Source organism: Podarcis muralis, chromosome 18, assembly GCF_964188315.1.
Source record: "Podarcis muralis chromosome 18, rPodMur119.hap1.1, whole genome shotgun sequence".
Taxonomy (NCBI): Eukaryota; Metazoa; Chordata; class Lepidosauria; order Squamata; family Lacertidae; genus Podarcis; species Podarcis muralis.
Genome location: NC_135672.1, coordinates 10510897 through 10520004, shown reverse-complemented (window position 1 = coordinate 10520004; position 9108 = coordinate 10510897). Strand labels below are relative to the sequence as shown.

The following is a 9108-nucleotide window of genomic DNA, read 5'->3' as shown; positions in this document are numbered from 1 at the left end:
CAGCCGAGAGAGCTCTGAACTGCAGCCGCAACGGAAAAAGGCTCTTTCCCAGCAGACAGCAAACGATACGGCGTGCTGCAGCCTTCTGCGTCAGACCGAGACCTGGGTTCGAATCCCTGCTCGGCCAACTAACCCACCAGGTGACCTCGCTGTGCCTCAAGTCTAATTTTCAGGGTTTAAAGGAAGGTCGGCGGTTCGAATCCCCGCGATGGGGTGAGCTCCCGTTGCTCGGTCCCTGCTCCTGCCAACCTAGCAATTTGAAAGCACGTCAAAGTGCAAGTAGATAAATAGGTACCGCTCCGGCGGGAAGGTAAACGGCGTTTCCGTGCGCTGCTCTGGTTCGCCAGAAGCGGCTTAGTCCTGCTGGCCACACGACCCGGAAGCTGTACGCCAGCTCCCTCAGCCAGTAAAGCGAGGCGAGCGCCGCAACCCCAGAGTCGGCCACAACTGGACCTAATGGTCAGGGGTCCCTTTACCTTTTAAAGGAGAAGCACGTACTCCTGGGAGGGGAAAATTGGGCTATATGTGCAAGAAATGGTGACAAACGTGGAGGCGCCAGGGGTCCAGTTGGAGGCAGGAATCTTGCCTCCGAGTCAGGGAATCGCCCCACGTTCTCCCAGGGAGAGGGACCTAAGTGTGTTGGCTAGGGCTCCCTTAATGGACAAAGCTCTCGCCTCCTTCCCTCTCTGTATCTCAGAGTGTAGGGTGTCCCCCCAAAGTCCAAGGGGGTCTTTGCCGCACCCCAGAACTGCAACCACCCAAACACTCCTATTATGGAAGACTTGGGCATCTCCCTGCGCCAATACAGTGGTACCTCTGGTTGCGTACTTAATTCGTTCCGGAGGTCCGTTCTTAACCTGAAACGGTTCTTAACCTGAAGCACCACTTTAGCTAATGGGGCCTCCTGCTGCTGCCACGCCGCCGGAGCACAATTTCTGTTCTCATCCTGTAGCAAAGTTCTTAACCTGAAGCACTATTTCTGGGTTAGTATAGTCTGTAACCTGAAGCGCATGTAACCTGAAGCGTATGTAACCCGAGGTACCACTGTATCTAGCTCAATGTTTTTTTTCCTCCCAGGCTGGGCTAAATCAGCACCGCGCCCCCCCCCTAAAAAAAAACAGGCTCAGAAACCCATGGCTCCATTTTGACTTTTATTTTCTTTAAAAAAAAGAAAAAAAAGGAAAGAAAAAAAAAAGCACTCACTTCCCTTTGCTCCAGCCCTTATAAACAGCATGCAGATTTTTTTATTTTCGTTTTAATAGTGTGGTGATTTTTTGTTGACGTTTTAAATACCGGGTTTTCCCCTCCCCATGACGCCCCCTCCCCACTTTCTGAACCTCTCTTCTCTCTCCCCCCCCCTCAATTTTTGCAGGCCGCGACGTTCCCCTCCCCAGCTCTTTCCATTTATTTCAGATACGGTCACAAATGTGCAAGGAAGTTCTCTAAAGATAACTGCAAATATAAACCGCCCTCCCCCCCCCAAAAAAAAAAGAGGGAGGGGGGAAGAGAGGGAGGAGGGGGCCGAAAAAAGAAAGAAAGAAAAAGAAGGGGTAGGGGAGGAAAAAAAATATAATATATAATATATATATTATATAACAGTAGTCTACTACATAAAGTGCGTGTCGATGGCTTTCAAAAATTCTAACACAAGGAGGAGTGGCGGGAGGCGAGATGTGCCAAGTCCTGGAGGGAACTCCCCCCCCTCATCTCAAAAAGCCCCCCCACCAACCAGGAGCAGCCCCCTCCCACTTCAAACCCGCCCCCCCAACAAGTCGTGGGAATCCGGATGGCCACACAAGACAGGATTTCAGGAGGTGAAGCACAGCCAGGCTTTTTCTTCTTCTCAGTCTAAAAAAAGCAGGATTTGCTGAATCGGCGTCGGGTGTCTTCTTCTTCTTCTGCCCCCCTCCCCAAATAAAAAGAGGATTGCGTCTTTTATTTTCTTTACAAAAAGGTGTTTCTCTTCCTGTTTCTTGGCTCTCTCTTTTTTGGATTGCAAGCGGGGGTCTACTGGGGGTCGGCTACCAGGGATGCCAGCCTGGGGGGCGGGCAAGGGAACGGCCAAGGGGGGGGAGCACAGAGAGCCGAGGAGGGGATACGGCGGCCGCCAAGCGCAGTAATTCGGGGCTCTGGCTGCGAAGAGTTTTAAAAAAAGAAAAGAGGGGAGGGAGAGAGAGAAAAATCGGACGTCAGAAAAAGTTCTGCGATTTATTGCATACTGTTCTGTTGTGTCACACTTACCCATGTGCAAAAGAGTGCATAATTTAATACTTTAAAAACCCCACTACAATTATTATTATTGTTTATTAACAACATCTGCATACAGCCGTTCATTCAATAATAATAACTTATTATTCGTACCCCGCCACTCTGGGCGGCTTCCACAAAGACCAAAAATACACTTAAGATGTCGCACGTTAAAAACTTCCCTGAACAGGGCTGCCTTCAGATGTCTTCTGAATGTCAGGTAGTTGTTTAGCTCTTTGACATCTGATGGGAGGGCGTTCCACAGGGCGGTGGGAGTGGAGACGCTCCTTCAGGGATACTGGGCTGTTTAGGGCTTTAAAGGTCAGCACCAACACTTTGAATTGTGCTCGGAAACGTACTGGGAGCCAGTGTAGGTCTTTCAAGACCGGTGTTATATGGTCTCGGCGGCCGCTCCCAGTCCCCAGTCTAGCTGCCGCGTTCTGGATTAGTTGTAGTTTCCGAGTCACCTTCAAAGGGAGCCCCACGTAGAGTGCATGGCAGTAGTCCAAGCGGGAGATAACCAGAGCATGCACCACTCTGGTGAGATAGTCTGCGGGCAGGGAGGGTCTCATCCTGCGTACCAGATGGAGCCGCCCTGGATACAGAACTGACCTGCACCTCCATGGACAGCTGTGAGTCCAAAATGACTCCCAGGCTGCGCACCTGGTTCTTCAGGGGGCACAGTGACCCCATTCAGGACCAGGGAATCCTCCACACCCGCCCGCCTCCTGTCCCCCAAAAACAGTACTTCTGTCTTGTCAGGATTCAACCTCAATCCATTAGCCACCACCCATCCTCCAACAGCCTCCAGGCACTCACACAGGTTAACAACAGGTGACATTTTTTTTTTAAACAAGAGAGAGAGAGCCCCACGCTGGGGAAAAAAGATCCCTGCATTGCATTGGACTAAATGACCGCTATGGTCCCCTTCCAACCCCACAGTTCTCCGATTCTGAGAAAAATTGGCAACACTTAATTTAAGACATTCCATCTTTTAACAACAGGATAAAAGCAGTTCGGAGCTTGCGCAAGCTTTTAAAACGTCTGGGTTGGCCCGTCCAAGCAGAAATGTTTTTAGCAAGCACCGGAAAACAGTCCGTGGCCCGATGTCTGGGGTCTTTAAAGGCAGAAGGTGAAAAGCCTTAGCGAGGCTTAGCAGGGGCAGCTGGCCAGGGCAGAGAGGAATCTTTTTAGCATTTGTCATGGCTTTCTGGGTCTGCAGAGGAGATCCACAGAAAACAAACCCTGCTAACTTACAGCAGGTCTACTGGGAGTAAGTTCAAAGCTACCTTGAACAAGAAGTAAAAATAAAAACCACGATCCAGCAGCGCGACGGGTCTGCAAAGAAGCCAAACGCTTCCAAAGTCTTGGTTTCGCTTCGGCCCCCAAATTAAAGCAGAAAACCTGCGTCCAGTTCTGGGGCGAAGCAAAAGCGGCCGAAGGCAAACTGGAACACGGGTTGGGGTGGGCAGTTCATAGAAGGGGGGGAGGTCGAGATGGAGAAAGGTTTAGCCTGGAGGGGAAGAAGAGATGGAAAAACGACCGGCTGTTTCCAAAAAGCAAAAGATATTTTCTTCTTTTGCTGCTGCAAAGGACTTGATCGAATGAAGGGCCAGGAGGCTAGATTTCAGCTGAATTATTTGGGGGCTTGCCTGGCAAAGCGAAAGCTCGACAGCCACCATTTTTTGGGGGGGGAATGCGCCTCCAAATCCCTTTATCTTGGAGTTTTTTTGTGTTTTTTTGGGGGGACACCCCCCTCCTGATACAGATTCAGTCTCGCTTGCATGAGATAACTCATTCCATCTTATTTTCCGAAGCTATTCGGAGACTTAGGAAGGAGGCGAAAGAAGAAGAACCGAAGAGGGAGGGGAGAGAATGGAGAAACCTGGTTGCGAGCCAAGGAGATAAAAGCTTTTTTTGGGGGGGGGGGGCGAGTTGCAAGGAAGAGAAGGCGCCACCGGCTAAGTGCATTGCTGCGGCGAGGCCAGGCGGGGGTGGGCAGATCACAGATGAATAATTTTCTCTTCTTTCTTCCTGGGCTGAGCTTATGAATCAGGAGAGCTGGGCGAAAACAGCCGGGGAGGGATTTTGTTATTATTGTTTTGTTCGGGCTGGGGAGACATGAGAGAGAGAGGAGGAGGGATTCGGGGTTTTCTGCAGAGCTGGGAAAGGGAGGGATATACGTCAAGTCAGATGAAAGCCGGGTGCACGAGCTGATCGCGTCTGCCCCCCTCCGCGGTCCCTGCTCGCTTAAGCTCAGAGGCACAATACATGCATTAAAAACAAAAATTACAAAAAACTCTGCTTTGGTTAGTACGTCAGAGTCGGAAGCTCCCTCTTAATTTTTTTTGGGGGGGGGGGATTAAAACATCCCAGAAAGGATGCTAGCGAGTCTAGGTGGCCCCGAATGCATGCGGAACACCTTGTGGCAGTGAGTTCCTCTGGTTAATTTGATACTGCCCGGACACTGAGGTCTGGCGCCGAGGGCCTTCTGGCGGTTCCCTCGCTATGAGAAGCCAAGTTACAGGGAACCAGGCAGAGGGCCTTCTCGGTGGTGGCACCCGCCCTGTGGAACTTCCTCCCACCAGATGTCAAAGAGAAAAATAACTACCAAACTTTTAGAAGACATCTAAAGGCAGCCCTGTTTAGGGAAGCTTTTAATGTTTAATAGGTTATTGTGTTTTAGTGTTTTGTTGGAAGCCGCCCAGAGTGGCTGGGGAGGGCGGGGTATAAAAAATTTTTATTATTATTATTATTATTATTATTATTATTATTATTATTATTATTCCCGCTTTATACGATTCTACGAGTCAAATCCCTGACCCATGCTGTTCAGCGCTGCCTCAAGTGACTGGCAAGGGCCCTCCTGGAGACTGAAGCTGGGGCCTTCCGCATGCAAAGCAAGAGCTCTAACCACTGGGCGGCACTACCTTTCTGGACACTTTCTTCCCACCCCAAAGCGCCGAAGGAGAGAGGAAGGCGGAGAGGAAGACCTACAGACCTGTGGTGGGCGATGCTCCGGCCGTCACTGCTGCTTGCAGGTGGAGAGCTTCCGAATCTTGCTGCTGGTGGAAGATGAGGCTTTGCGCGAAGGGTTGGACGAGGCGCTGGCCCTCCGCTCGGCCTTCGTCTTCCCGCCGAGCTGGGCTGGCTCCGTCCCGTTCATGCAGACCGGCTTGGGGAGCCCCCGGCTGCAGCGGCTCTGCCCGTTCTGCCTCGCTTCCTCCTCAGGCACCTGTCCTGGAAGGCAAACGCACGGGAACACGGAAAAAAACACAAAAAAGAGGAGGTACAGGGGAGGTCTGTGCCACGGGGCATGTGCAGAGGGCAGACAAGAGGATCTAAACCTCAAACGTGGGAACTTCCTGGGAAATGGTTTATAAGTGAACTGGAGAAAACACTCAAAATAACTTTTAATTTAAAAAACAAACAAACCAGAAGCGTTTCTTTTAGGGAGAATTGGTATAGAGCAGGCATAGGCAAACTGGGCCCTCCAGATGTTTTGGGACTACAACTCCCATCATCCTTTCAGTAACTCTATAGCAGTGTTCCCCAACCTTGGGCCTCCAGCTGTTTTTGGACTACAATTCCCATCATCCTTGACCACTGGTCTTGCTAGCGAGGGATGATGGGAGTTGTAGTCCAAAAACAGCTGGAGGCCCAAGGTTGGGGAACACTGCTCTATAGCAGGCATAGGCAAACTTTGGCCCTTCCAGATGTTTGGGGACTACAACTCCCATCATCCTTTCGGTAACTCTATAGCAGGCACAGGCAAACTCTGGCCCGTCCAGATGTTTTGGGACTACAACTCCCATCGTCCTTTCGGTAACTTTATACCAGGCATAGGCAAACTCGGCCTTTCCAGATGTTTTGGGACTACAACTCCCATCATCCCTGACCACTGATCCTGTTAGCTACGGATGATGGGAGTTGTTTTGCTCTGCCCCCAATCCGGTGCCCAAGACGACCCTACAAAGTAGGTTTCGGCTGCGAGAGGCACAGCGAGCGGGAGGATTCGAACTCAAGTCTTCTCCCAGGCGAATCTGGGATGTCGTGAGCGCCGGCGCCACAGCTGGGTCTTCTCAACTACCGCTGTGATAGGAATTGTATGGTCTTAGATATATGGCAATGTTCATAAGTGTACCAACCAACCACATACATAGATCAGCACAGGAAGACCGACCTGGAACCATTTTGATTCCCAAACTGACCAAATGTTTTCTCTGCAAGGTCAAAATGGAAAAGCCTCCCCATTGTCTTTTTCTTCACAAATCCTGTCTTAAGGACACATTTAAGATATGAATAAGATGTGAGCCTGTGACCTGGCCCAAGAACTAAGTATTTATCATTACAAAAGACTGGCCAGGCTACCCAGGAAATCCAATCAAGTAACCTGCCGGACAGGAGATAAACAACAACAGGAGAAAAACAGTATTAAAATTTCTGTGATGTAGGTGGGATGTATCTGAAGGGTGGTCTTAGGTTACACCCCTTCTGTGATGTAGGTATGATGTTTCTGGGGGTGGTCTTGATCTAAAAGGTAAAGGTACCCCTGCCCGTACGGGCCAGTCTTGACAGACTCTGGGGTTGTGCGCCCATCTCACTCAAGAGGCCGGGGGCCAGCGCTGTCCGGAGACACTTCCGGGTCACGTGGCCAGCGTGACAAGCTGCATCTGGCGAGCCAGCGCAGCACACGGGACGCCGTTTACCTTCCCGCTGGTAAGTGGTCCCTATTTATCTACTTGCACCCGGGAGTGCTTTCGAACTGCTAGGTTGGCAGGCGCTGGGACCGAGCAACAGGAGCGCACCCTGCCGCGGGGATTCGAACCGCCGACCTTACGATCGGCAAGTCCTAGTCGCTGAGGCTTTAACCCACAGCGCCACCCGCGTCCCTTGATCTACAGGGGGTCTTGATCTACAGGGGGGCAATTTCAATAGTCTTTATAAGGCCTTGCAAGCCATTTTTCTGGGTCCCTCCTCTCTCCTGCAGGTGAGGGGAGCACCCTGTTGCAACAGATCCATAAAGGCCAAGCTTACTAGCTGCTTTGCTTCTCAATATTCTCTGGTTGGCCTCTGTTCTCTTCTCCTACCAATAGGGAACCTATGTAAGGACTCTATATGGGCTCTTGGATACCCCATAAGGGAAAAGGGCAAATTTTTGTTTACAACACCGCCCGGCAACGCCATGCCAGGGGGGGGGAAACAAACCACGAAGAGTGCAAGCGATTTGCTTTCCCGCAAGCAAGCGTAAAAAAATATATAAATGAGGCAGAGCGACAATTGCTTAGCTCAGCTACGGGGGCGGGTGGGAGGGAAGGAGGACGTCAATCGTGCCTTCGGCTAACAATGCCCTCTGTGATCGCGTCTGCTGCTCTCGCACTCGCTCCCCCCGCCGCTGCCGGTGCCTCCCGGCAGATCCTGCCAAGGTAATTTTCACGCAGAGGAGCGGTGGCTTTTTCAAGCCGGATGACTCAACCGGAGCCAGGAGAAGGGGCGACTGCAGATTGCTTTTTTTCGCCCAAGGACGCAGATTCCCGTCACAGCACCCACGGGGGCCCCCCAGGGAGACGTAAGTCACCACCGTAAAGGACTTACGCACGACCCAAAGCGTGCCGTCCTTTCTCTCTGGGGAGCTCCAGGCCCTCCCCTCCAAAAAAACAACAACACGCCGTTGCCTAAGACCTTTGCAAAAGAGGTTGCTTCAAAGACCCCTTGCATGGATCCCCAGAGAGGGCCTTTTGCTCACGAGTAGCAGCCCGTTCATCCCCATTTATTCATCTCAATTTGATGTGCTGTATCTTTTTTTTGCATGTGTCCTGGCCTTCGCAGGACAGTGGGGTGGAGCAGAAGTGCGGCACAATGGTTAGAGCGTTGTGCTATGAGCTGGCTGACCAGGGTTCAAAACCCCAATCCACCCTGAAGCTTGCTGGGTGACTTTTGGGGCGGCTGCCGTCTCTTAGCCTAAGCTACATCACAGGGTTGCTGTGAGGATGGAACAGGGAGGAGGAAAACCAACTTGAGCTCCGTGGAAGGTAGAGGTGGAATGCAAATGTTAACAAATAAAAATGAAATAAAAGCAATCAAGCAAAAAGACACTGGCTGCCCTTGAACCGAGTCAGCGGATCATTCTTATAAGAGCACCTCTTTCAGAAATCGTCGCCGGGGTTTTGGGTTTTCCTCTTCCCTCCCTGTCCCCTTTGCCTTGTGTGTCGTGGAGGGTTTTGGTTTCCCCCCTCCTTCTTCTAACGCAGTTGTCCTGCGGAGAGACCAACTGCCTCGGCTTTCTGCTCCAGAAGCCGTTTAGGCAGGGGGCACAAAAGGCAACTAACAAAGAAAGAAACAGAGGGCCTCCCCTCCCTCCATTGCTGCATATGCAGAACCTGACGACACCCTGCCTTTCTATTCATATAGGAAGATATCCACAAAAGGGTTTCTGGAGAGAGTGGCAAACCCTTTCGGGTTCTTAACCGTGGGGTTCCCAGAAATGGGAGGAGAGGGTGGGGGTTTTTTTTTGGGGGGGGAGCAGAAAAGAGAGGGGGGGCCTCTACTTTCCTAGCCAAGTAAAGAATAGAATAGTGTATTGAGGATTTTATATCTATATATGCAAGTACATTCAGCCAAGCAACATCAATTTTAAAGCGTTTCGGCAGGGAAGGAGGGAGCAGAGGAAGGGGGGGAAATGCAAAGCGGCCACCCCCCCCCCCAAAGCACCTTCTTCTTCTGATCAATGGGAAGCTTAATGAGTTTCCCTCCCCGCAATGTAAGCCAGCTCCTGCCTCCGCAAGTGACTCACTCTCCTGGTTTTCTTTTCTCCCTGTGCTGCCACCTCTGCCTGCAGCTTAGCTGGTGTTCTCAAACGCT

General features: G+C 51.2%; 1 protein-coding gene across 2 annotated transcripts in view; it reads right to left on the bottom strand.

Moving 5' to 3' along the window:
* Positions 1–1138: 1138 nt before the first annotated feature.
* STK11 (serine/threonine kinase 11) overlaps positions 1139–9108 on the bottom strand; it is a 48606-nt gene continuing 40636 nt past the window's right edge. The window contains exons 9-10 of one of the 2 annotated variants that reach the window (XM_077921821.1): positions 5249–5487; positions 1139–2129 (exon numbers count right to left, since the gene is read on the bottom strand). In XM_077921821.1, coding sequence (XP_077777947.1) covers positions 5273–5487 — 215 coding nt within the window. In that variant the 3' untranslated portion in view covers positions 1139–2129; positions 5249–5272. Of the gene's footprint in view, positions 2134–5248; positions 5488–9108 lie in introns of both variants that reach the window. The other variant, XM_028713738.2, reaches the window with a different exon arrangement.